The sequence below is a fragment of the Pelodiscus sinensis genome, chromosome 1, assembly GCF_049634645.1.
Source record: "Pelodiscus sinensis isolate JC-2024 chromosome 1, ASM4963464v1, whole genome shotgun sequence".
NCBI lineage: Eukaryota > Metazoa > Chordata > Testudines > Trionychidae > Pelodiscus > Pelodiscus sinensis.
The window spans coordinates 68,302,416-68,329,943 of NC_134711.1; the positions used below are offsets into that span (position 1 = coordinate 68,302,416).

General features: G+C 42.1%; 1 protein-coding gene across 5 annotated transcripts in view; it reads right to left on the reverse strand.

Moving 5' to 3' along the window:
- OSBPL8 (oxysterol binding protein like 8) overlaps positions 1–27,528 on the reverse strand; it is a 157,837-nt gene that overhangs the window by 92,481 nt on the left and 37,828 nt on the right. For 2 of the 5 annotated variants that reach the window (XM_075932114.1, XM_075932119.1), the window contains exons 2-3: positions 15,610–15,718; positions 2,880–2,916 (exon numbers count right to left, since the gene is read on the reverse strand). In XM_075932114.1, coding sequence (XP_075788229.1) covers positions 2,880–2,916; positions 15,610–15,651 — 79 coding nt within the window. In that variant the 5' untranslated portion in view covers positions 15,652–15,718. Of the gene's footprint in view, positions 1–2,879; positions 2,917–12,008; positions 12,164–15,609; positions 15,719–27,528 lie in introns of those variants that run through there. The other 3 variants (XM_075932151.1, XM_075932135.1, XM_075932109.1) reach the window with 2 other exon arrangements.

Below are 27,528 nucleotides of genomic sequence, written 5' to 3' on the forward strand. Positions count from 1 at the left end.
TGCTCTATGCGAGGCATCTGCTTTTGAAATGTACAAGAACGCCATTGGGGCTCTTGTACATTTCAAAGGCTCAGGTGCAGGCCCTGCACTCCCTGCGGGGCTTCCACTTTGGAACGGTAGCAAGAGCCCTCCTGAGCTCTTGCTATAGTTCAAAGGCTGAGGCATCCTTATCAACTCAAATAGTTGATGGGAATCCCATCGACTATTCGCTTAGTTAATTAATCTAAATTTAACATCCTTAGTCCCCACTGAAAAGCTCTACTCTGGACAAACTACAAAGAACACTGCTGTTGCTTGCTGGTCAGGAAAACTGAGTCAAAAAACAGCACTTTCCCAGTTAGGAGGAGGAAGAAGAAAAGGGGGAAAGAACAGTGTTAAAGTCAAATGCTCTTTCTAGAGATGCAAACGTATCAGTGCTGGGATGAAAAGGTCCAAGAGATCTATACAGGAAATAAAACTCCACTTTACAGTTCTGATAGACTGCGAGCAATCTTAAGAAAAAAATATTATTTGAAAAGAACAGTGTCATAATTTGTTTTAAAACAGCAACTTTGAAGTATGACAGATACACCATTACCTTTTGAAATTCTAGAGTGTTACACCCCTCTCCTAGTACTTGATTCAGCCAAAGAAGCCTTTCATGTTTTTTCACATCTCTACCTTTTTACTGCTGCAATGGAGCTGCAATTTCATTTCTGCTTTTACATAGAGTAGTGTACCTGACAATTTGAAGAGCGTTACCATGTATAGAACTATAATGCCCTCTGCTGGTTCCTGTGTAGTACTGGAAGTGAAGCCACTTCAAGTTCGAATCATAGAGTTGAAAGAGACCTTAGGAGGTCACCAAGTCCAATCCCCTACCCAAAACAGGACCAATCCTAACTAAATCATCCCAGCCAGGGTTTTGTCAAGCCAGGGCTTAAAAACCTCTAAGGATGGAGATTCCACCACCTCTGTAGGTAACTTATTCCAGTGCTTCACAATCCTCCTAGTGAAATAGTTTTTCCTAATATCCAATCTAGAACTCCGCCACTGCACTTAAAACCATTGCTCCTCATTCGGTCACCTCTCTCCATCCTCTTTGGGACCTCTCTTCAGGAAGTTGAAGGCTGCTATCAAATCCCCCCTCACTTCTCTTCTGTAGACTAAATAAACCCAAATCCCTCAGTCTCTCCTCATAAGTCATGTGCTTCAACCCCCTAATAATTTCTGTTGCCCTTCATTGGACTCTCTCCAATGAGTCCACATTCTTTTTTTAATGATGGCCTGGTATAGAACACAATACTCCAGATTGCCAAATGACCAAACTGCCTCCAATTGTGTGTCCTGGTGTTGTGTGCACTCACCTATGTGCTCACACAAAAAATGAGGTTTACAGAATCTTTCGAAAAAGCACCCCGTTTTCGAAAGAACTGCATCTAGACTGCGGTTTCAATTTCAAAAGAGCACCATTACATGATTATGCAAATGAAGCATGGGCTATTTAAATCCCGGCTTCATCTGCACTTTCAAAGTGCTTCATTTACATCCCTCTGCCGACAGAGGGATGTAATCTAGACGTAGCCCAAGCAAGCTCTTCAAAAACAGTTCATCTGTAAAGCGGAAAACAATCAGTAGAAGAGAAAAGAGATCAGCGTTGCTCAACTCCAATGATATTTGTCAGCATAATGTTATAGAACAGTAAGAAAGTGAATGGAAAGTTTTCATTGCATGTGAACTTCTGTCTGTACTGCAGAAGCTAATACAGCAAGCACAAGCTAGGAATCATCTGTCTTGTTTGTTTAGAAAACCCCTAAGCCTTCCCCCTAATCGCTATGGGCTCTCCTTCTGGCATGTGCCTGGAGAGTGGGCCAGATGATCCTATGGGCAATTGAACCTATTCAAGCTCACAGGCTAACTCTACACAGCAGCATCATTTTGGAATAACTGACATTCCGAAATAACAAAGAGCACATCTATACAGCAAGCCGTTATTTGGAAATAATGGCAAGCTGGAGGACCTCTTACTCTGACTCCTGTAACCCTCATTTTATAAGGGGTAAGGGAAGTCGAAGGAAGAGTATTCTTCCTTTGGCTTCCTGCTGTGAAGACAGCACCAAAACCCAATCTAAGCTATTTCATCTTCAGCACAATTGACGCAGCTGAAATTGTGTAGCTTAAGTCGACTTCTGCCTTGCTGCGAAGATGTGCAAGTAGCTTTTATTAAAGGTGCTGAAGACTCCAACTGAAGTCAATGGAAGCAACAAGCACTTATGCATCTCTGTACAATTATGCCCTGTATGTCTTTGATAGGTTCAGCTGGAAACACTTAACAGCCCTAGTCCACTGTAAATGCTAACAGCAGTAATTTAAAAACAATTCAAATGAATAATTTTCAAAAGTTATTTACTATGGTAAGTAAATGAAAAAAATGCAAACAGATGTTTGGTACCAAAGAAATCCTCCTGAGTTTAAAAAGGAATTAAAATGCCCAGTGTACTCCCAACATGTGGAATTGAACCTGGAGTCTCTAGGGCTTAATCCATGAAACACTACAGTTTGAGCTAAAAGCCAGTGGCCTCCAGCAATGCTGAAGCAGCCCCTGCCTGCAGTGAAGGTGTTTCTTCAGCCTAGTGGCAGCAGGCAGTCCACTCATCCATCCTCCTTTTAACTGATTAACCAGTTAAACATCACATTTAACCAGTTAATTAAATGGGATTTTACACCCCTACTATGACAAAAATCAACAAGTATTTCTCACAGCTGTTGTCCTAATTATCTCAGTTAGGTCACGACATACATGAATCCCTGGTGTTGTGTGCACTCCACCATTTTGTGTGAGCACGTGGGTATCTCAACTAATATGCCCAAACATGTTCTAGAAAAGGTCAGTCACTTACTTGATGGTCCATGAGAGTCTTTGATCTCACCATGATGCTGCACGTGCAATGCAATTGGAGAACGAAGAACAGCAAACAAAAAGAGTCCAGGCCAGGAAGAAGCAAAATGTGCAGAAGTGTCAGCAGCAGCAGCAAAAGGAAAGAGGAGGCACAATGAAAACAGAGTTAGTTTATCACTAAAATATAACGTACATCAATATTAAGGCAAGACTTAAAAGAACTTAACAGTTCAGAAACACTGAAGCAATGAAATTGACAAATATGCTTATAAGAAGCCATTAATAGCCTACATACTGTTAGTGAGCAGCAAATACCCCTTTTAGACAGACAAAAGGGGGTCTTCTAAAAGATATTGAGCAATTTATGTTCTATTGTAATAAGTACTATGAACACTCTCTCAAAATCTATAGTTGAAAAGTCAGTTTCAGAAAACCATAACATCCAATGAAAGAGTTGAGATTTCAAAACAGTCTATCTAGAAGAACAAATTGTCTCTCTCAAATTAAGCATGTAAACATTCCAAAAGGTGCATTACATGTTCAACACCCACTCGAATGATGCAGCCAAGCATAGCCGTTTATGCAAAATTATTTTAGAAGCCTCAGTGTTTTAATTCATTAAGTACAGCTCCCCATTACACAGCATCCTACTACTCCTATGTAGGAAACAAGACAAACAATGGCAACTGAAAAAAAGAAACAAGAAGCAATGTGTTTGTGCATCTCCAAAGAAATGTAAATTGTGTCACTTGTTTCCCCCCCCCCCCAGGTTTTCAATGAACTATGTATTGTTTTAAGCACTTCAGGAGAGTAAAGTACATACACAGAGTAACAGCCCAAACCACCTCACGTATTTGGGATGAGGGCAGTGTTCCTTCTAAGTTGCAGGGCAACGCAGCTTCACAGGTGATTAATCAGCCCCGTCCAGTCAGAGGTTCAGGACTCTGAGCGGCACTGACTGGGCAGAGCTGATTAATCACTTGTGAAGCTGTGCTGTCCCACAGCTTAGAGGGAACACTGGATGAGGGGCATATTTGACTTGTATTATTAATTATTTTATATTCCACTAGTATCCAAAGCTCCAGTCAGGATCTTTGGGGTAGGTGATGTACAAATGTAAGGTATTGATCCATCCCAATCCCTAAGTGCTCTCCATTTTAAGAGAGAAAAATAGTGACAGATCTAAAGATAAAACAAACCTAGCGACCAAGGATGATTACACACCCATGTCTTCCCTTAAAAAAGGAAAAAAAACAAACCCTCCAATTGTTCCTCTGCTCAGCTTTTTTTTTTTCATGTTTAGCTCTAGTATAGCTTCACGTGTGACAAACGACTGCTGCACAGCTGATTCCTTTTTTAAATAAAATAGTAAAAAATCCAATGCTTTATGAAGCCCAACCAAAGCCCTACCCAATATTGACTGAGATTGCCGAACTGTACTTTAAAAAGGGTGTCAGATTTGCCTCCATGTCTGCAGAAACAAGCCCATATCATCCCCAGAGGCTGCCAAATTTGAGAGGCTGTGAGAGAAGGAGTCTCCTGGTTCCTGGAGAACATGGCCATGTCCCTAGTTAGCGATGAGAGTTCCTGTGACGATTCACACTTTTTAAAAGAGTTAAAGCAACAAGGAGAAGTGGGGAGACACAGGAATCTAAGTATTAATGAGCAAGCATACAGAGATCAAGGGTTCCACGACTTAAGCTTCCTAATCACTAGATGTTTTCTACTCTTAGGGTGTGTCTAGACTACAGGGTTTTGTCGACAAAAGTGGACTTTTGTCGACAAAACTATACCTGCGTCTACACTGCCTTTGAGTTATGTCGACATAACATTGACAAAACTCAGCAGTTTTGTCGACGTATGTAAACCTCATTCTACGAGGAATAACGCCTTTTATCGACAGAGTTCTGCCGACAGAAGGTGTTATTGCATCTACACTGTCCTTTGCGTCCACACTGTTATGTTGACAAAGCGGCTTGCTTTGTCGACAGAACTGGACGTAGTCTAGACGCTCTATGTCGACATAAGTTTTGTCGACAGATTCTGTCGACAAAACTTATGTCGACGTAAGCGTGTAGTCTAGACATACCCTTACAGTGGTGAAATACACCGTGAAAAAGCACAGCAGCACACTTTACACCACTAACTGCTTCTGCAAGTATAATCTTGACCAGGAGTGGGTAATAATTTGACAGGTGGCCACTCCCAAGATTTTGGAAAGTGGTCGAGGGCCGCACTCTTCTATGGTATTAATGGAGGTGGTGTGAGGCCTGAGGGTGCAGACGGGAGGTTGGGGTAAAGGACTGGGGTGCAGGAGGAAGAATGGAGTCTGAGGAGGGAGTTTGGGTGAAGGAGGTGGTTGTGTCCTAGGGCAGGGAACTGGAGTGCACGGTTTTGGGATGTGACCTAGGGTAGGAGGGGATTGTGATCTTGGGCAGGAGATGGGGTGCCAGATCTGGGAGGGTGCATGTGGAATAGCGCGGTAGGAGTGTGGGGCAGAGGGTTGGGGAAAGGAGGAGCTGAGGTGCCAGAGGCAGGTTCTCACCAGGTGACTTACCAGCCTGCCTGTCTGCCTGCAGAGCTAAAGGCTTGCAGAGCTTAAAATGTTTCTGCCTGCTCAGCCATGTGCTTGAGTGAGTGAGCAGGAGGGTTGTTCTCTGTGGCTCCCTATTATTCAAACAGGCAGCTCCCATTGGCCACTGTCTGTTCAGAAACTGTCCAATGGGATTGTGCTGAGGGTGTGGCAGAAAAATCAAATAACTCCAATTGTGTCTAAGGGGGGACTGTGCAGAAATCAAAACTATCTAAAAGAAAACTGCTGTAAGGGTTAAAAGTTTTCCAGGCCTCTCTCCCTGTAACAGAGAGCAATCAAATTAACTCTAATCAAGACCCTTACAATGCCTATCTCAAGTTCATGGATACTCCTAGTCTGTCACAATTTGTCATGTAAACCCTTATCTTTGTCACAGTTTGCCTTGTAGACTTCTCCACTCAAGTTCTGATGTGGCTTTGTTCTGTAAAACTTACTTCTTGCACTCCTGGTGTGAACAGAAACATCTCAGAGTACTTCTGCTGAGACTTTGATATGTTTAAGGGAAAACAATCAACAACTAAACTGTCTGAGCATACTGTATAAAGGATCCCTGAACCTGTCTCTCGGGGCTGACTGCTATTGCTCTGCTGTCAGCCTGCATGCATGCATAATAAAGTTTTCCTTCTAGGTTTCTCTCCTGCCTCACTGATTTGACTTCCAGCCTCGGACCCTTCTGGGGCTCTGTACCCCAGGGGAGCGAGATTTCCCCCACAAGGGCAGGAGTAGCATCTGACTCTTCCCCCCCTCCTCCGGGCTCAAAGAGAAAGTGCCCTGCAGCCACGTTTCTGAGCGGTGTGTGGGGCTGCAGGGCAAGCAGGGGAGTCTGCCTGGGGCTCCCCACTGCCTCCGCGGGCCAGATCCAGTGGCTTGGCGAGCTGGCTTCAGCCCGTGGGCTGTATTTTGTCCAGGCCTGATCTTGACCAAGTAACAACATCAAAATTAGAAAACATGGAGCAGGAGAGCTTGTCACCTGAGATGACTAAGGTGTCATATAAATATTTTAGCACTGGATAGTTAACCCTGTAGACTGATACAAAGAACTCCTATGCTATACAATGAAACACAAGTCTAACTCCGTTCCTGACACCAATAAACACAGTGTTTATACTTGTAGGTTGGATTCCATGCTGCCCAAATCCCAGCTTGAACTACAGATAGATATAGCTGCACTGTGTAATAACACAAAAGTATATATTTGTAGTCTAGACTCTTAACTGAAAATAACCTTTTTTTCAGGACTTTTTTAATTTATGAGACACCTCTGTTTACTTCACAGAATCCTACATGTGTCACCTGCATCATCTGGAATCCATACTGAAATATGTAACCTACTATAGTAAATCTCTTAAAGGGATAAAATGTCAAGATAGACTTTTACCTACATGGAAAGTGTACAAAGATAGTTTCAGAAAACTTGATTGCCCTTTGTATTTCCAGTCCCATCCGTCCATGAAACATCACAGGAGGAGGATTTCAATTTGCATATACAGAATCTAATTCTCCAACTTTGAGAAGTTGTAACAAGATGACCATATTCAGGAACAGACCCATCAGGGGAGAGGGAATTTTGAAGTCCCTGCCTCTACTGGCATCCTAAAAGCACAGTGCAAAAGTCTAAGCCCTCAGCCTCTCCCCCCTGTCCCAGTCACGGAACCTTTCGGCACCACTTCCAGCATGGATTTTGTTACATGCATCAATATGGAGGTGGTGTGAGACAAAGCTCTTCCAATCTTCAATAAGATTACGTTTTGACATATTTCAGGTTATACTTTCTCATTATAGTGTCTTCAGACTTTCAGATTTTCTGTATCGCCCATCAGTAGCTTAAGAACAGTTACAAGGTTTTCTGAAAAAAACAGCAAGCAAATGGTCTGGTAGCACTTTATAGACTAACAAAACATGTAGATGGTATCATGAGCTTTCGTGGGCACAGCCCACTTCTTCAGATGACGGGAGTTATGATTAGGGAATATGAAAACTCAAAATAAATAGGAGAAGGGAAGTGGGGGTGGGGGGGCGAGAGAAAAATGCTCTGTCGCCCACCCCCTACCTCTATGCATAAAGTATTAGGAGAAAGAGTGTTATCTACTGACTTCGATCTTTATCTGCTCAGGATTAGCACCCTTTCACGAAAGCTCATGATACCATCTACATGTTTTCAAATAGTGGAAGAAAATAGTCACAACCATATATACCAAAGGATACAATAAAAAAAAAAAATGAACACATATGAAAAGGACAAATCACATTTCAGAACAGAAGGGAGATGCGGGGAGGGGGAAGGAAGGTGAATGCCTGTGAGTTAATATTAGAGGTGGGGAAGGGTAGATGTCTATGAGTTAATGGTATTAGAGATGATAATTGGGGAAGCTATCTTTGTAATGGGTAAGGTAGTTGGGGTCTTTGTTCAGCCCCCTGCGGAGAGTGTCGAATTTTAGCATCAATGCCAGTTCAGAGGATTCCCTTTCAAGTGCAGATTTGAAAGCCTTCTGAAGTAGGATAGTGATAGTCTGGGGTAGCTGAAGCAAAATGTAGGACAATGTAGCACTTTAAAGACTAACAAGATGGTTTATTAGATGATGAGCTTTCATGGGCCAGACCCACTTCCTCAGATCAAATAGTGGAAGAAAATAGTCACAACCATATATACCAAAGGATGCAATTTAAAAAAAATGAACACATATGAAAAGGACAAATCACATTTCAGAACAGGAGGGGGATGCGGGGGGCGGGGGAAGGAAGGAAGGTAAGTGTCTGTGAATTGATGATATTAGAGGTGGGGAGAGTGGGATGTCTGTGAGCTAATGGTATTAGAGGTGATAATTGGGGAAGCTATCTTGGTAACGGGTAAGATAGTTTGAGTGTTTGTTCATTCCTTCCCGGAGAGTGTCGAATTTTAACCTGAAGTAGGATGCATGTGATTAGGTCATTAAGACAGTGCCCTTTCTGGTTGAAATGGCAAGAAACTGTTTTTTCTTTGTGATTCTGTCTAATGTCTGTTTTGTGGGCATTGATTCTTCGGCGAAGTGTCAATTCCAGGTATCCTGCTACATTCAAGGGTGCGCACAAGATTGGAATTGCATAGACTCCTCCTCACCACCCTTTTCATTTCTTCCAAAATAGCAAACCTAAAAACCAAACCAACTAAGTCTCACACCACTTTCAACTGTTATAGAAATGTAGCCGTGTTAGTCTGCTGTAGCTGAAACAAAAACCAGGACTATGTAGCACTTTCATCACCTAATAAACCATCTTGTTAGTCTTTAAAGTGCTACATAGTCCTGGTTTTTGTTTCAACTGCTTTCAACTGTTTCACCTTTCCCTGGAATCCTACCTCCTGGCTTTTTGCTATCTCAAGCTTGCTCAGGAAGGACAAATGGGGAAAAAAGGAAGGAGATGGTGCATTATACTGTATATTAAAAATGTACACACTTGGCTGAAATGGAAATGGGAGACAGGCTTGGATAAAAGATAAAAAATGTAAAAAACAAAAGTGTGATGTTATGGTAGGGATCTACTATAGACCACTTAAATAAGAAGAGCTGAATAAGGCTTTTGTTTAACAACAAAATCATGCATAGCACAGGTCTGGTAGTGATGGGTAGGGATAAGAACGCATACATGAGTTCACAGTGAACTGATGAGCCTGGGTCCCCCGCACATACTGACTTCTGCACACACCCCTCCTCCCAGTGCCTCTATATCAGAGGTAGTGTGTGTGGGGGTGGGGGGGGGGGGAAGAGACGCATAGGCGGCTCCAAGGGAGCTGGTACATGAGGCGAGCCGACTTGAAAGCCAGCTTTCTGCATGCACCAGCTCCCACCTGCCCCCATCTCTGTGCTACTGCCTCTGTGGGAGGCAGCAGGGCAGGGTGTGGTGGCGGTTCTGCAGGAGCTGGTGCTTGGAGGAAGCTGGCTTTAAGAGCCACCTATCCCCCACTCTGCTGCCATTGTTGGAGGCTGTGGGGAGAGGGAGAGTGGGGAAGGCAGCTCTGCAGGCACCCACACACACAGAGAGCTAGCTAAAAGCCAGCTTCCCATGAGTACTGGTTTCCACCTGTCCTCTCTAATACAGTGGCTAAGAGCAGGGGGCTGCATATAACCATTAGGATTAATAGATGAGCCTGGGTTCATTGGTTAATTGTGTAAATGGCTACAAAACAAGCTCAGAGTATCTTGAGAGAAAGGGTAACATGCTTCTCAAAAAAACATTCTACAAATACAATAGGATAGGGCCCTTACTCATTGAGAGGTGAAAAAATATCAGAAACAGGTATTTAGCTACTTCTTTGTTTCTGTTTTCACCAAGAAAGCAGGTGGTGATTGGACGCCTAATAGCAAATGCATGTGAAAACTGGGTAGATTCGGAAGCTAAAAGAGGGAAACAGCATGTTAAAAATTGTGAGGCGAGACTGTATCAAAAGCCTCAGTAAAGATAAAAATCTAGATTTCTCTTACTGCAGTTCTCAACTATATACTTGGGTGATAGATTCTAAACCTAGTTAGCTAACTAAACAAGACCTAAGGTAAGGATTAGCTTGTTAAATCACACGTACTGAAAGGCATACAGAGTGTCTTGAAGAATGATGCATTGCAAAGCTGATCCTCACTGTTTTTCAGACAGATCAACATCGTTCTCTCCCAATAGGCCGTTTTCCTTATGATGTTTCATTCTTGCAGATAGGTCTGCATTTTCTTCTTGCACTTGACATGCTTTCTTTTTTTACCCACAGAATCAGTTTATTCAAAATCTTCCCAGATAGTTCCTTCATGTAAAAGAGACCCTATGACAGTTTTTCTGTGGCAAAAGTGTAGGGGAATATAGAAAGCTGGGAATGGTCTGAATAATGTTTTACCTTTTTCTTTCCAGTCCACTCCACTGTTGCTTTCTATGCTGCCTCTGTCCTTTCCTATATCTCGTCTCTCTATCTTTAGACAATGCCTTAACTAACTCTGCTGTGCTCGGCCCAAGACCAGCACCACATAAGCACAGAAGATAAACAATCCTATCCAGTCTATGTCTGTCTTTGCACATTAGTCTGCTCAGAAACAGACCTTGAAGACCCAGAACTTTCAAGAAAAGCTGGTTGTTAGGCTGGACAGACTAGAACTAGACATGTTAAGAGGCGAGTATTAACTAATCAAGTAGTCAATAGTGGATAGGCAGCCCAGCTCAGTCCATCTCCCACTGAGTGTGAGACCAAACCCCGCTGCAGCTCTGCAATTTAAAAAGGCAGTAGAAGCTGGGCAGCCTGGCCTCAGGCTCTTAGTGAATTTTAAATTGCAGGGCCACAGCAGGGTTTGGTCCCGAATTGGCACAAGTCAGGACTGAGCAGGGCTGCCTGGCCAGCTGGCAGCTGTCCCTGTGCACGGGGGTCCCAGCAGGGCCACTGCGGACAAGGGCTGCTTCATGGCAGCAGCCCCTGACGCCGCTCCTCCCCCCGCTGCCTCTGATAGAGGCAGTGGTGGGGGAGGAGGGAGTGGCACGGGGGAGACAGTGCTGGGTGGGGAAAAAACCAGCTTTTAAGGTGGCTCCCACCAGCACTGGCTCCTGCTTCCCTCACTCACCTTGTTACCTCTGATACAGAGGCAGCAAGGGGGAAGGGAAATGTGAGTAGTCGATAGGCTTATGGGTAATAGACTACTCCTTTACATCCCTAACTAGAACCATTAATTCATTATGAGACTGAAAGCATAGGTGTAGCATGTTTACGGTAAGATTTAACTGTAACTTATTTTTAAATGAGAAATTAAGTATTTTATTGATTTAAAAATTAAATTTAAATTAAAAAAATAAAAACTGATTTTTAAATCATTGATTTTCATCCACCCTGTCACTGTCACCCACAAAGAGGAAGAAGATGTGGAATAAAAAACATTAGGAGGAGGTGTAAAACTGAGTGGGCTCCACACCATCACAGTATCTCAAGCCTTTTGACACTTGCTTTACAAAACAAAAACCACTTTATACTAATATTTCTTACTTTTTAAATTAATTTTTAAAGCCACGCTCAGCCAGTCCACACACAGGGGTTATCACATCTCATGAGCCATGCAAAAGTCATAGTTCAGGCTTTTGGGTGACAGCTCCCAGAACCCCAATGCTACTCTAGAATCACCAAATTACTTTATGCTAAGACAAGTTAAAAGTATTTCTCTGCAGTTCCATGAATGCAGCTTGGGATAAATAAAAGGAAAAAAGAGCTTCCAAAGGTTCCAATACCAAAACAAGATTTGCATGTGAGAAGCTGATATTATTGTGCCTGCTTGATCACCCATTTCAATACCACCACTAGTATGCAAGCTATAACCAAACTATTCTGAAGCAAGAATTCAAGTTGAGAGTTTGAGAACTGCATCCTCAGAACACCTATGAGAGTTAGTATAGGTGCTTTTTTCTAACTAAAATTGCTCATTCTTCACTTCCTCATTTTCCAAACACATGCACAGAAAAAAAAACACTGCCTTTAAATCAGACAAGACACCCACACTCCAAAAGTCACAAAAGCATAAAGCCTATTGTTTGCTCTTTACCAACCCAGCAATTGAGTCTAGGTGGATGACATGAGATGTCTTCTGCTACAGACCAACAGCAGAGTTGCAGCATATGTGTGTGATCCTGCCACCAGTCCTACTCCAAGGTCTCCTCACTCACCAGCAAAGAGCAGGAACTGTAGCACTGGAGAGTTCAAACTATCATAATACACATTAGATATTAGAAGAAATTGAGTCATGGACTTACTTTCCCATTCACATGTGTGATCACACTGATCACTCTGTCCTGTGATAAATACAGCTATTGCTTAGTCAGGAAAGTAATATTTGTCATCTTTACTCCAACAATGATTTGCCTTTTGAAAAAAAGAAGGAATCACACTGACTGCATATTCATGTTCTTCAGATGTTCTTTTGTACCACCACCACCAATTCCTCTCTCAGGTTAAATAAGAATAGCCAGCACAACGTAAGCCAGCCACATCTCTGCTATCTGCCAGTAAGTGGCCCATGGACCCCAATTGGAAACTTCGACTCTAGAATACCTCCCCAATGTAAGTGAAGCGAATACCAATCCATACATGTATCAGTTGAAAGCTAGCTAGAGCCTGGATCCTATGAGTAACCCACAGATTTCAGGAAATATTAAGATCTCAGGAATCTACAAAAGTCTATGAAGAGTTCAACAGTTCAGCCTGCATCAGCTCTTACAATTTAGAGCAGGGCTACTCAACACACTGCCCGTGGGACACATACAGCCCGCAGCCCCTTTGCATGTCACCTGCGGCACCTTGAGCCGCTTCTCAGGCTGCCTGCCTGCCTCATTGCTGGGGCTCCAGCTGCAGTGCTGAGCAGCACGGCTTTGAGCCAGGCTGTGCGTGCAGGAGCTGCCAGCCAATGGAATGGGGCGAGCGGCAAAAGGTGCAGCAGAGCATGCTTGCCGCGTCTGCCACAGCAGCAGCGCCACGCCGGCGCATGCATGGGCAGAAGCATAGCGGGGGAGGGAGGCAGTTGCCCTTGGGCATCACGCTAGGGGTCATCAGGCTGGGGTGGAACCATAGTGCACAGCCCAATGCATTGCAGCGAGCCGGGAGTGCCTGGTGGGCCACATGCTCCCTGTGCAAACTGCAATCAAGCCTCCAAGTGGGCGGTGGGAGCAGCCACTTCCAAGGTAGGGTGTCTCATACCTCCAGCACCTGGCTCTGCAGGAGGGGGATTTGGTTGAGGGGGGATAAGAGGCTGGGGGTGCATTGGGCTTGAGGGGGGAGGGAGGGGTTGGGGTGGTACTGGAGTGCACAAGCCCACGAATTACGGTGATCCAGGAGCTAGCAGGCCATGTGCTTGCTCCCTGTGCAAACTGCAATCAAGCCGAGGCAGCCAGGAGCGGCCACTTGAAAGGTAGGGTTACCTGTCCCATACCTCCGGTGCCTGCCTCTGGTTGGGAGGGGCGGAGGAGGGGGGAGACTGACTCTGGGGGAGGGGTGGGTGCATTGAGATAAAGCAGTGGGCTGGGGTGCCTGGCTCTGGGGTAGAAGAGTGACCATTTCAGTAAATATTGTATTGGCAGTTTGCTTGATTTGTTAAAATTGTGAAGCCAAAACAAGCAAACAAAAACAAAAATAGTCAATATAATGGTCTTCTGTTGACATGTGTTTTAGTAGTTAAATTGCTGAACTGTCATTGCTCATTAGAACTGTTGCTATATGGGTGGAAATTGGGTAAATATTGCATTTTATTAATATCAGCAGAACTGACTTAAATGGGGCCTCCATGTCGTGTTGTCTTGCCTTAATCTTTGTATTCACGCCCATCACTGAGAAAGAAGCTATTTGCATATATATGCAGTCATGCTTCAGTTGCGGTCCTCAGCATGTGCTGTGGATATCATTTGTGGCCCCTGGGTTTTCCAAAGTTGAGTAGCCCCAATTTAGAGCACCATGATAGTCCAGGAATTACATACAGAGGCAGAAGGGAAATATAGTGTTGTGATTCAAGCAACAGAAAGTTTAAGTAATAATTTTCCCCCAGTACTGTGGCAAAAGCAACCAGGACACAGCACACAAGATTAAGTGAAGGATTTTTTTAAAAACCCTTGTCACTTCTGGCTCCTACTGCTCAAACCCTTCAACCTTCCACCATGATCCAGAATACGTCATCAAGTTTCCTCTCTTTTTGGTCCTCCGGGGGATGAATTCAAGTTCAGACTATTTAAACCAGGACTACTTCAATGCAAACTTAGGAACTTTTGGTTCATGCCCACAGGGTCTGCCTATGATAATTACAGCACAGCTCTTGACATGACCATAGTCTGAACTGCAGAACAGTGTATATGTAACCTTAATTAACTTAGAAAAAAAGCTACTCTATGGGTCTCATTTATAAGCCATGTCAAGAAGGTCCAACTCACTCTTGGGAGGGAGTGCAGCCCACTTCAATAAATGCTGATAACAGAGAAAAGGTGCAAGATTCACATCAGTTCAGAAATAAAGGTACCATGACCACAGGACACATTTTGGAGAAGGGAGATTTTTCAAACAGGCCCTACATTGTGGTTGATATCTCATGTACATGAGCAAAAGGCATGAATTTCTCACATAAAATAATTCAATTCTGAATGAGGAAGAGATATATACAGCCTAGAGTAAGGTTGAAAAGTAGCTCACTTTATACTCATCTCCAAATATAAGCACATTCTCCATATTACTCATTGTGTCCAGCAAAACAGGTTCTTTGGATTATTTTTATGGCCCAAATACCTTTTTTTTTGTACTGGCAACTAAGAGATATTAAGATAAAAAAACCTACATATTTATTATTTTAAAAGCATTCATTTATTGTCTCTGAAGAAAGGAAAAAATCTAAATGAGTTTTGCAGTACTTTGTTAGAGGTACTTAAAAGAAAAAAAAGTCACATCCCGTTAGATCATACTGTATGGAAATTAATTTAGCATTGGACTCTGCCAAGTAAATGACAATATTTTAAAGAATTGTGCATGTAGACAGAAGATCAAAAATCGTCTTTCCATTACATATCAAACATCGCCCAAAAATATTAGTGCATTTTGTATCATCAAAATCTCACAAGTAAGCTTGGATAATTTTTTTCAGTAGTCTTAAAGAGGATAATATTTTAAAGCTTTTTTTTCCTGGATTCAAATTTTCACAGTAGCACAAAATTATAGGTTCAGCACATTTCCGATTTTTAATCTATTTCAATTGTGGGGCATGTAAGAATTATTTCATGATGTTCACATTCAAAATATTAAAGTTTTATAAGTTTAAAATTTCAAGTTGTCAGTATCAGGAGTCAAAATATACAAAGGAAATAAATACTCATAAATCCAGTTCCAAAAAGATCTCAAACGTAAGACAGGCAGGACTGCCCTCTACTACTCAGAATAGTGAGTACCTACTCTATCAAACAAACATTTCCTACGCGGTAGTGAAAAGTAGTACTACAAGGTGACCAGGCACACCCTGCTTAGCAAGTGTTGGCACATTTTACCCCAATTATATAAAAATTACTTTTTAACACACCTTGCCAAAAACTATTGCCATTTTAAGATAAAAAAAGATCAATTATCCTAAAAAATCCTCAACATTAATTTAGTTTGAATATGTTCAATAAGATTGATGTTACTCACCGAAATCCTGTCCGATTCCCCTTCAAACAAAACAGTCTCCATGTTGAAAGATGCCTTGTCTCTGTATCTCTTTCAACTAGAGTTCCTCCATTCTGCAAACTTGCATATCCTGGAAGAAAACAACAGAGGGCATCATCAGTGGCTGAAATTAGCGAACCTTACCAATAGATATCCTTAATGTTCAACAGTATAACAGAACACTGCTCAACAAAAATTATGACTTTACTCCTACCGTATATCTTTTACACCATAATGTCCTCAAAGATTCCATATATTATCTGTACAAAAGGCCTATAAAAATAATTAAAGGTTGCAAAGTGAATCATGTAAAACTCAAGCAATGATCACATTGAAGTTGGCCGATTTTCTACACACATTGTGATGGCACATTATTTTTAAAGACTATTTTCCCCACAGGATCCCACCTGCGCTAAAAAGTCAGTTTGTCAACAATAAGCAAAAAACCAGTTTCCTTCTACAGCTTCTTACATCTTCTTAGTTCAATGTGCAGGCCTCCGTTACTGTACAACATCCAAACCCTACAGTGAACATGGAATGGTTTTCCTTTACAAGCTTGTTTGTCGCATTTTATTCAGAAATTGTTATGATCTCCCCCCATAATTTAAGTAGTAGTATATACAGAACTGAGGCAGGGGCTAAAAGACTTTGCCACTTATGGTGCCATTTTTGGACAAGCCAGGGACTGGATTTTTTTTTCCCCAAGTCCTACTCAAGACACACAGCATGATTCTACCCCTTCAGGACTACTACCTTATTCCCTACCTGTGATGCAATGTTTTGCATAAAACAAGGAAAGGGTAGTATGATACTAGGCTTGTTCACGCCACACTATAAAATCACTGAAGACACACATTGATTGCTCTGGACCCCCATTCCTGTTTAATATACATAACAAATTAAGGCCAGGTTTGAGAAAGAGTGTGTGTATAAGATCATATAATTAGAGACAGTATCAGTCCATACAAAAGGACAGAAATTCCACCATGAACAATTACTAGTATCAAACATTCTGTAACCAAGTTTTTTTTTTTTTTTAAAGTCATGCATTAAGATAAAAATCCTATAGGAACCGTATATAAAATTAACATTTATTTCAATAAATGCATCACAGTAAGACAGTGCTAAATCAGAGAAAATTTTAACAGAAGAACGGCCATACTGGGTCAAACCAAAAGTACATTTAGCCCAGTATCTTCTGACTGTGGCCAAAGCCAGGTGCTCCAGAGGGAATGAACAGAACAAGTAATCATTAAGCGCTTCATTCCCTATTGCCCATTCTGAGCTCCTGGCAACCAGAAGCCAGGTACATCATCCCTGCATATCCTGTCTAATAGCTGTTGATGGAACTACTATCCATACATTTATATAGTTATTTTTTAAAACCCTGGTATAGTCTTGGCCTTCACAACATCCTCTGGCAAAGAGTTTCACAGGTTGACTGTGCACTACGTGAAGAAATACTTGATTTTGTTTTAAACCTGCTGCCTATTAATTTCATTTGGTGACCCCCTAGTTCTCATGGTATGAAAATAGGTAAATAGGACTTCCTAGTATAAAACCAGCAGCCATGGTTTTATAGACCTATCATATCACCCCCTTAGGTTGTCTCTTTTTCCAAGCTAATGAGTCTTATTAATCTTTCCTCATACGGAAGCTGTGCCAAATCCCTAATAATTACTGTTGTTCCTTTCTGAATCTTTTCCAAATACATATTTTTTTGAGGTGGAGTAACAACTCTACTTGCATGCAATATTCAAGATGCAGGAGTACCATAGATTAACACAGAAGCAATAAGGTATGTTCTGTCTTTTTCTCTATCCCTTTTTTAATGATTCCTAACATTGTGTTTGGTTTTTTGACTGCTGCTGCACAATGTGGATAGTTCTCTGAAAACATCCACTCAATGACTCCAAGATCTCTCTTCAGTGGTAACAGCTAATTTAGTCCCCATGATTTTGTACATATGGAAAAAATAATCCCTAATAATGTGCCTTACTTTGCGTTTATCAACATGAAAATTCATTTGCCACTTTGTTGCCCCATCACCTAGTTTTGTGAGATCCGTCTGAAGCTCTTCACAGTCTGCTTTAGTCTTAACTATCTTGAGCAGTTTAGAATTTCTGTATTAAAATACATAACAGCATTTCAAGGGCTCTCAGCAAGATCCCGACAGCAGCTAACTTATATCCAACAATGGTGAAGTATTAGCCAGACCTTTCCGCCAAGATGAGAGAAACAGTGACAACTTTTAAAGTATCCTTGGTTAGGATTTTGAACCAGTATCCAATAGAGATAAAAAGCCTAGAGCTACTGTTTCATACTATTTGCAAGTAAACCAATGTTGATATACATTGTGCACTGTTGGGTTACTTCACAACTACAATGGCTACAGACTCAAATTTTCAGCCATATAATGCGTCCTTTACATTTTAAGGAGTCTATTATTTTTAGTCTTCAAAAACATGCAAACAATGAAATATAGGCACACTAAACTGTTACTGATTCAATAAAGTTTCTGCAAGTGGCATCAGACTGACTGTGGAAATGCAGCTCAAGTTACCAAAACAGGCTCATCCTTTCAAGTCTGGGACAGCCATGATAGCACTCCAAACACACTATTCTATAGGAAAGACTTCTCAAAATGTGGTTAATCAAACACGCTCAGGGTACATCTACACTAGCCCCCTTGTTCGAACTAGGGAGGCTAATGAGGGCGACCAAAATTGCAAATGAAGCACAAGATTTAAATATCCCGCGCTTCGTTAGCATGTTCCCGGCTGGTCGCCATTTTGGAAATTGACTAACCTGAAATAACTGTCCGCGTCTACACGCGGCAGAGAAGGGCAATTCCAAAATAAACCTCATTCCAAGTAAGGAGTTTAACTATTAATTCGAAGTAAGAGGTTTATTTCAGAATCGCCCTTCTCTGCCGTGTGTAGACGTGGGCGGTTATTTCAGGCTAGTCAATTTCCAAAATGACGACCAGCCAGGAACATGCTAACGAAGCGCGGGATATTTAAATCCCGCGCTTCATTTGCAATTTTGGTCACCCTCATTAGGCTCCCTAATTCAAACTAGGGGGCTAGTGTAGATGTACCCTCAGTGTGGTAGAGTCTGAGAAACAATTCTACTAAGCAGAAAAACAAGGTATATATTTTTTGTTTGCACTCCCTCTCTGGTAATTCAAAATGGATAGGGTCTCATCAGCAATTCCACAACAGATATATGGCAGTCAGAGGGAGAACTGAGGAAACAAAACTGAGACAGAGACTGGCAGGACTTGATAGCAAACGGAAGATTCTTGGAAAGCCAAGTATGTGGAAAAGACATCCATGAACGACTACATGACAAGCTTAAAACCACTGAACTGAGGAATTCTCTTTTTAGTTTAAGGGTCTGCTACAACATAGCTGGGATGGTATATGGAATCTGGGACACTTTAAGACATGAATATCAATATTGTAGAATGCAGTGAGTTGTGCCAGATATGCCTTGTAAGATTTATGCAAAATTGATATAATCTCATTTATATGTTTGTATCACATTTGTATTTTGGATTATGAGCATGTAGGTCTGGTGTTACAAAACTTGTGTTATGCTTCTGGGTGACAACCAGAGAGAGTTTGGTAATGCACTGCCTAGCCTTGTTGGTACACCCAGGACCATCAACTATTCAACTGACCCATTGAGAAGAGGCAAGTGCTATGCCATAATATTCAACAAAGCATGTAAGGGCATGCCTATGGACAGAACTCTAGCCTCCCCAGGCTAGGTGCTAGGCAGCTTGTGTTGGGATAGTTTGAACCTCTTTAGTCCAGAACTCTCTGGTCCAACATGATCTGTGGTCTAGTAGGACCACAGATGTTGCTGGACTAGAAAGTCCCAGTCACAGAGGTTACCAGCAGCTGGGAGCTCAGCCAGTTTTGCAGCCTGCAGGGCCAGTGGCCTGAGGGCACCAAGCTTGGCCAGTGGGCTGGCAGCTGGAGCATGGCCAACTAGGGGCACAGAGCTCTGCCAGCTGGAGCAAAGGCAGGAGAAATGAGCCCCACCAGCCGGGAACTGAGCTCTGCTAGCCACAACAGCCAGGCTGCTGGGTAGACGTAGCCCCACTGGCTGGAGCGGGGCTGGGAACCTGGATTGGAGCCCTGCCAGCCGGCCAGGGACAGCATATCAGCTGGGCTGGTGGCCAAGTGGCGAGTCCCACAAGGCCCCCAGGCCTTACCTCCCCTGATCTGGCAAACTACCCTGTTCGGGACTGCACAGGTCTCAAGGGTGCCAGATCAGGGAGGTCCAACCCGTAGAAGCTACATGGCAAAAGGAATAATCAAGGCAGCTTGCATCTTCTCCATTTTGTCTTCATTTCTGCTTCTTACCTCTAGAATAACCTTTCTAGAGACAAAGCTTGGGAGGTGTGGGGTTGGAGGGGAGACTGAATGAGTTATCCAAGCTGTAGTTGTCTTCCAGAGTGACTTTCAAGCAAGCAGACTCATCAATACTACTAGGAACCTCATATATGGACTTCGAAGTCTTTGCATGTATATGATTGTTTTACTATTTAACATCTCTACTTGTTTTTTTGTCTTGTTTATTTAGAATAAACTTTTAGATTTAGACACTGAAGTATTGGAGTAGGTTGCAATTGTGCCCAATTGGTGTGATTACAATCAACCAGTGTGACTGTGATTTGACATAACTGAGTTAACAGAGGACTCTAGGGCTATGTCTAGACTGCAGGCTTCTTTCGAAAGAGGCTCTTTCGAAAGCATCTTTCGAAAGAGCCTCTTTCAAAAGATCGCGTCTAGACTGCAGGCGGATCTTTCGAAAGAGAAATCTGCTTTTTCGAAAGAGAGCACCCAGCGAGTCTGGATGCTCTCTTTCGAAGACGGCCTCTTTACATTGAAGAACGCCTTCTTTCGAAAGAGGAACTTTCGAAAGAAGGCGTTCTTCCTCGTGAAACGAGGTTTACCGCCATCGAAAGAAAAGCCGCGTTCTTTCGAAATAATTTCGAAAGAACGCGGCTTGAGTCTGGACGCAGGGGAAGTTTTTCGGGAAAAGGCTACTTTTCCTGAAAAAACCCCTGAGTCTGGACACGGCCTAGGAGCAGAGCCTCTCTGAGCAGAAATGAACTGAAGTAAACTTCATGACACACACTGACTAGGACTGTCAACAAATACATGTGCAATCAATAGTTGACCTATTGGTCAGTAAACATAGGACCACACAAAAGTAAATATCATATGAGGAAAGTTCCAGTGTGAAGCTCACCCTGACCATAGTGACAGGCATGTCATGCAAAAGCTAAAGTGAATGACATATATGCGTGGATGTGAGGTGACTTGGGGTACCATCTCTCCTAGCCCCTTCCAAATTTTTACTAATTACGTAAAAATTAGTAATAATACACCCAGTTGGAAGGTTTTTGTGGCATGTGGCTCCTTTGCAAGAAAGGCAGTATAAGAATAGAGAATCAAAGGAATCTTACTTGGTGGTGGGGATTAATTCAAGCACCTGAAAAAGATAGTGACACTCCGGTGTGTGGATTATGGGACTATGAACCAGAAGCTTTCAAGGCAACCAAGGCCTTGCTTTGGGGGAAACAGGCAAACCAGAGGGGAACGGAAAAAGAGAAGAGTCATTGTGGTAATGACACCTCCCTGTTTGCCAGGCAGGCACAGCGTGGGGCCAGCTGTGTACGTTTCTGAAAGAGGATTGTTTAAGTTAAGGGAATGTATAGTTTCTCATGTATTGCTATGTCTAACATAGGAGTTACGTGCTTGATGTAACCCTTTTACTGCTGGTATAATTCCTTAATCAATACACTTGCCTGGTAGGCTTGGGTTAAATTCTCTGGTTTGACCTTTTTCACTGACAGTAAACAATAACCAGCTCCACTAGGAGCCATTAAAGATCCAAGAGGAACTAATAGAGGGATAATAGGGAGAGTGAGGCATAGGCCCCAACTCCCTGACTGTCCAACAGAGCAGCACCAAATTGGGCAAGATCCAAACCCATATGGACCTGATACTGTGGCTGATCTTTTGGGATCTGAAGAACATTTTGTACATGTAAGCACAATCTTAAAATAACTTCTCACTGTACTGTACCTATTTGCACACTGGTAGCCAGAGAACTGAAATGCAATAAAAGGGACTATGCGATTATTTCACTTTTGTTTGATAACCAGTGTAGGAGCTCAGAAACACAGTTTGGTTGGGGAGTTAACTTCAGAGTTACCCACCATTATTTGGAATATCTTCTCTCCCTTTTTCAGCCTGCCCTGACCTTAGCATTTCCAATGAAAGTTGCCCTAAACACATCAGGTCAGAAATGCAGTGATAAAACCAAGAATTTTCTTATAACAAGACACAATCAATATAAACACCATAACACACCACAAATTTTGTCAAGTTGCAGAATTCACCCACAAAAATGCTCTCATCTGCATTGGAGCTCCACCACCTGCCTTTGTATTTCTTCCATCTGTGGTTTTCCACACAGAGAAGTAAATTTCTTGTGTCTATTTCTGTACTATTGTTCTTTTATTTAAAAGACAGAATGGAGAGGAAGGAGAGTTTGACTGCTGTGCTGAGTCAGGAGAGGCTAAGAGCAAACACATCTTCTAAGAGAAGATAAAGATAAGGCAAATAAGGATGTGTGAGGAGGTAGGGTTGATAAAAAGATTTTAAAAACAACATCGAGATGCAGGTTTTTTAAATGTAAATCTATTCAAAATTCAATTTGCGATCTATACCTACATATAATAATAATAGATTTACATTAAATACAAAAAAATAGCATAGGTTTGCTGCTAATTTTAGAAGTCAAATGACTGAACTGGTGGAAGTCATAGGCTAATAAAACCAGCTTGCTGAAATGCTGAACCAGCTTTGGCAGCAGTGGCATCTTTTGCAGGTTCAGAAAGAATACTTTTTTCCATTTCAATTAGTTTAGTTAAATGAGTACAGGGTATTCAAAGTTAAGAATACAATTAGACATTGAGACAGAAAAGGTGGTTTTCCTCTTCCAATCTATTAATAAAAACTAAAGAGAATGAGATCTACTAGTTCTAACATCTTGACAAGCATGAACTGATTGAAATAATCTGTTCAGTTCAGTAAGTGTAGCTAATACTTTCCTTTATGTAATAAATGAAAAATATGTTTGATAGATTTCTCAAATACTGGGGAAAATAAGCTTAATTTTAAAAAAGTGTTTGTTTTGTGCATTAATTTCTATCCAAATAGTGCTTGACAGAAATCACAAGTTAATAATTCAGTAAGAGATGAAACAGTCGCAGTTCAACATAAAAAGGTACTGAGACATCTGGATACATTAAGCTATATAACTACTGAAATGACCACAGCTAATGTACCCCCCAGGTTTTTTTTAAAATATATATTTAAAAAAAAAAAAAAAAAAAAAAACACACACACACCAAGCTCCATATTTAGTATGAAGGTTATAAAATATGTTGATCGGCAACAAAGTGTAATAGTTACCAACCAATGAGAATCAACCTTCTTTAGGTAACTATTCAAATGCAAAACACAATTAAATCAATGTAAATCAAGGTTTCCTGTTCGAGTTAAATAATAATTACAATCAATCAGTGATTTAAAATAATTTTGATTTAAGTCCAAGCATCCTGGGAGGGGAGTTGGTATCATGGTCTCTACTGACCGTAATCATTCAGGTGAGGGGGAAGACAAGGGTTGTGATGGCAAAAGGGTAACAAATTTTGTAGGAATAAACTCTTCGCCTACAAATTAGCCAATAATTCACGCATGTATAATGCAGCATGTAGGAAAATATTTTGAGATGTCCTTATCTAACTGGACTGTGATTTGGAATGCCTGATACATTAAGGGGAAGGGTCTGAATTCAACTTGTGAGAAACATGATTTCATGGCAAACTTTCATGATGGGGCATGGTCTAGATCAGTGGTTCCCAAACTTTTCGGCATCACGCCCCCTTTTTGATTTTTTAAAAACCCTCGTGCCGCTGCCACCCTCCTCAATCCCCAGGCTCATAGCATTCAGTTCAGACAGCAACATGGCCCATGAAGCTGCTCTGAGAACGTACAGGGATGTGGAAGGCAGGGACCTGGCTAATGAACCTGCTAGGCTGCTGGACAGAGCCACCCAGTAAGGGTCTCCCTGCCACAGCCTGCCTCTGGCACCCCAGACCAGACCACAGATGTTGCTAGACCAAAGAGTTCTGATTTATAGGGGTGCAACCCGCATTACAAATTTTGAAGCCTCCCATCAGAGAAAGTTGCCTGATCTAAGACTTCTTAAGAATTTCCAGTTACCACCTTTAGGGCTGACAGGTTCTTTGTCCCAGGATCAGGCCCAGTATTCGATTATTCTGTGGCTGGAAACCTTGACATGCACAGATGTAACACTCACACTACAGGAGTTCCTGCATATTTGCAAATATAGTTAATTAAGCACATTTTCATACGATAAATAGGGAATGTACATCTATTTCTGCATACCATATACTTACACCATTTCTTCTAGAACAACCTCATCACCTTAGCCTTCCCCATCATCACCAGTGGCCTCTGTCACCTCCCAAGTACTACATCTCCTCCTTCTACCCCTCCAGGCCAGGATTCCTCTTGTATCATACATCACGCTGACATTGTTATGTTGATGTATATTCAGTAGGGGATGTTTCCTTTTCTCCCTATTTGTATTTCCTCATCTTACTAAGGGTGAAATATCTTTTTCCCAACAGGCCAGTATATCATTGATCTCAACTTATTATCATGTGTCAATTCATTACCATGGGCCTTTTGTGATTGTCCATCACATTTATTATTTCTGTCTTACCTGGTTATTCGGTCTGGCCTCAACTGGCTGTACTGGGTTTTTATAAGTAACAATGTACTTCCTAAGTTTGGGGGTATTCTTGGAATCCCCTACATCATGGAAAGTAAACATCTTATCACCATCTACCTAGGTGAAAGGTCCCAAGTAAACGTGAGCTAACTGATCTCTGGGTGAAAGGTTCCCCCCCCCCAAAAAAAAACAAAAAACAAAAAAACACACACCACACTTTGCCTTTAGCTCAACATCCAACATGTGGCTTGTAAGTCTCTTGTTACACAGTCACGCTGACAAAATAATCAAAACCATAAGGAAATAATAAAATTATATACCTATAGGCAAGCCAGCGGGTTAGCCTTGTCAGCTACAAGGATCTCAAAAGTACTAGAGGGCATTGCACTTGGTGGGATAATTTTGTAATAAAATATATTAGTATGACAAGTGCTAAAACTTGAGGCAGAAACCAAAAAACAAAACATAAATGAAGAGAAACTGCTACAGACCTCTTACCCTTTGCTCCAAGTTTGAAATAAAGTGGTCGTAAAATGTTTCTGTGCAAACTCTTTCAAAGCTCAAATTCAGACAGCAACTTTATAAAATATGCAGCTAAAAATGGATCAGTAGGTTTTCTAAATTATGAAAGAGGCAATTGTATATCCAGAAAGTAAAGAACACAACCATAGGAGATGTCCTCCTGAAACTACTACTTAAAGATAAGAACTATAACATGAATAATAGAGATGGCTGGTAAACACATGCTACCTGAGGTCAACGTAATTAAGAAATTCATGGAATACCTCAGCACAAGATTATATTTTCAATCAGCAAATTTTGGAAAGTTCTACCGAACAAGCTAGGTGCAAGATAAAACAATATTAAAAATTCAAAATGTGAAGATTTGAAAACCCAGAATATCATAACCAAATGAAGAAATAAAATCCTTACTTTCAGGTAAAGTATCTTCTACTATTTAAATTTAGTTTATTTAATGTTAACAATGTGATTTGTCTAATAATAAGTGACAAAAAATAACAAGGTGCCAAAGTAGCTTGTAAAAAGAAGCATGATTGGGAGGAAGGTCAAATATCAGAAGTAAATCTACACTGCAAATAGAAGAGGGGGGAGTAAACTAAACCAAAATGGAATCAATTTATACTATGGACGTTATGAGTAATACAAAGCATATTACAGATGGAGCTGGTAGCACCATCAATTACAGCAGAGGTAAGCAATAATTGTTAATGGGGGGGCCATGCCAAGATTTTGGTAAGTGATCAAGGACTGCCCTTCTATGCACGGATTGTGGGATCTGGGATGGCAGGTGTGATGTAGAAGGGAGCTTGGAGAGAGGACTGGGGTGCAGGAGAAGATGTAGAGTCTGAGAGGGAGTTTGAGTGAAAGAGTGGGTTATGATCTGGGGCAGGTGCTTGGGGTGCAAGGTCTAGGAGGGGATATGGGCCTGGGGGGGAGATATAGGAGGGGGTACAGGATCTGGAAGGGAGTTACGACCTGGGAAAAGGGGGTGCAGAGGGTTTGGGAGACAACCTGGGACAGGAAGTTAGGGGGTGGGGTGCCAGAGGCAGGGGCTCTGGCTGGGAGTTGCTTATCTAGGAGGCTCTCAGCCAGCAGCTCTGTAGGAACCTGAGACAAGCTCCATGCCAGTCTGCTGGGCTGGCTTTGTTCCAGCCCCGGGAAGGGGAGAGTAAGTGAGGGAGGAGACTTCACTCATTGCCCCCTGCCTCCAGCAAAAGCTGCCCAGCTGGTTGGAAACTGGCCTATGAGAGCTGAGGGATTTTGCTAGGAGGCAGGGTCAGCATTCAAAACTTCCCTGTCTCTCCGCAGCGTCCAGAGCAATTAGCAGCCAGCAGCATATACTGCTGTGTAGTAAGGGTGCCAGCAAGGTGGCCACAGGCCATATCCAGCTGCGTGGTGGGCTGGATTTTGCCTGCTAGCCACCTTTTGCCCAGCCCTGTATTACAGGTTGCTCAACACCTTCCAAGTGAAGACTCTGTTTTCAGCTGCTTGTAATTTTAACACACTCTTAACTATTCTAGCTGACAATTTTCAATGCCAGCTTATTTGGCTCAGGAAGACTTGGGTTGGCAAAGCTCTTCAAAAATGTTTCAACCATTTCCAAGAAGAAAGGTTAAAATAAAAAGTTTCAGTGTGTGTTTATTAAAAAAAAAAAAAAAAAAAAAAAGAGATATAGCACTTTCTACAACCTTTGGAGCAAGGACTTGAAATGTTGCCTTTATGTCAGGGATTGGCCATTTGCCATCCCTGTGAAAGTGTCCAAGTCACAAGTCTGTACATGGTCAGTAGAGACGTGTTAAAGTTTAATAGCAAAAATTGCTGATGATATAAACCTCACTAAGCATGCTTCAGCCTCTCAGCTCCTACGCGAGACTGCATATGCTTCAGCCAAGTGCTAGTGGGCAAAGCCTTTAACGACTACTTCCAGCTTTTCCCGGCTAGGTAGGAAACAGGCACGGCAGCAGACCATACTCTGGGTGTTGATCTCCCCTCTGGAGACAAGAAGCCCTGGGAAGCTGCAAGTAGGTAGGCGAGAAGCCCAAGGGATATTCGGCTCACAGCAGTGAGCTTCCCCCCTTCAGTCGACAGAAGTGGTCCTGGTAAGGAGATACACCACTAAAGAAGAAGGGTGGTGCAGACATGATGGCAGTGGCTGTAACCTAACACAGCTCAATTTAAGACTGTAGTGTAGACATGCTTTAGTGTCACTGAATTCAATGCTCCATTTATTCCCAAGGCCCTCCTAGCTCTTCCTTTTTCTTCCATGTCACAGTCTTCCCTGCCCTCAAAAGGGCTATCCACAACACAATTTTGATATATAAAGGATGAATTAGCAGTTATCCCATGAAATCTAGTAGGGTGAGGACTATTGCTGTTGATTTTCTATGGAAGGTGCTCAAGCACTAGGGATGTTAAATTGTTTTGGAAATTCATCAACTAGTCAATAAGCGGGGGAAACTGAGGAGCTGCAGTGGGGTTAGCTTACGGTCCTGGGAGCTAACCCTGCTGCAGCGCTTCCTTTTAAATGTA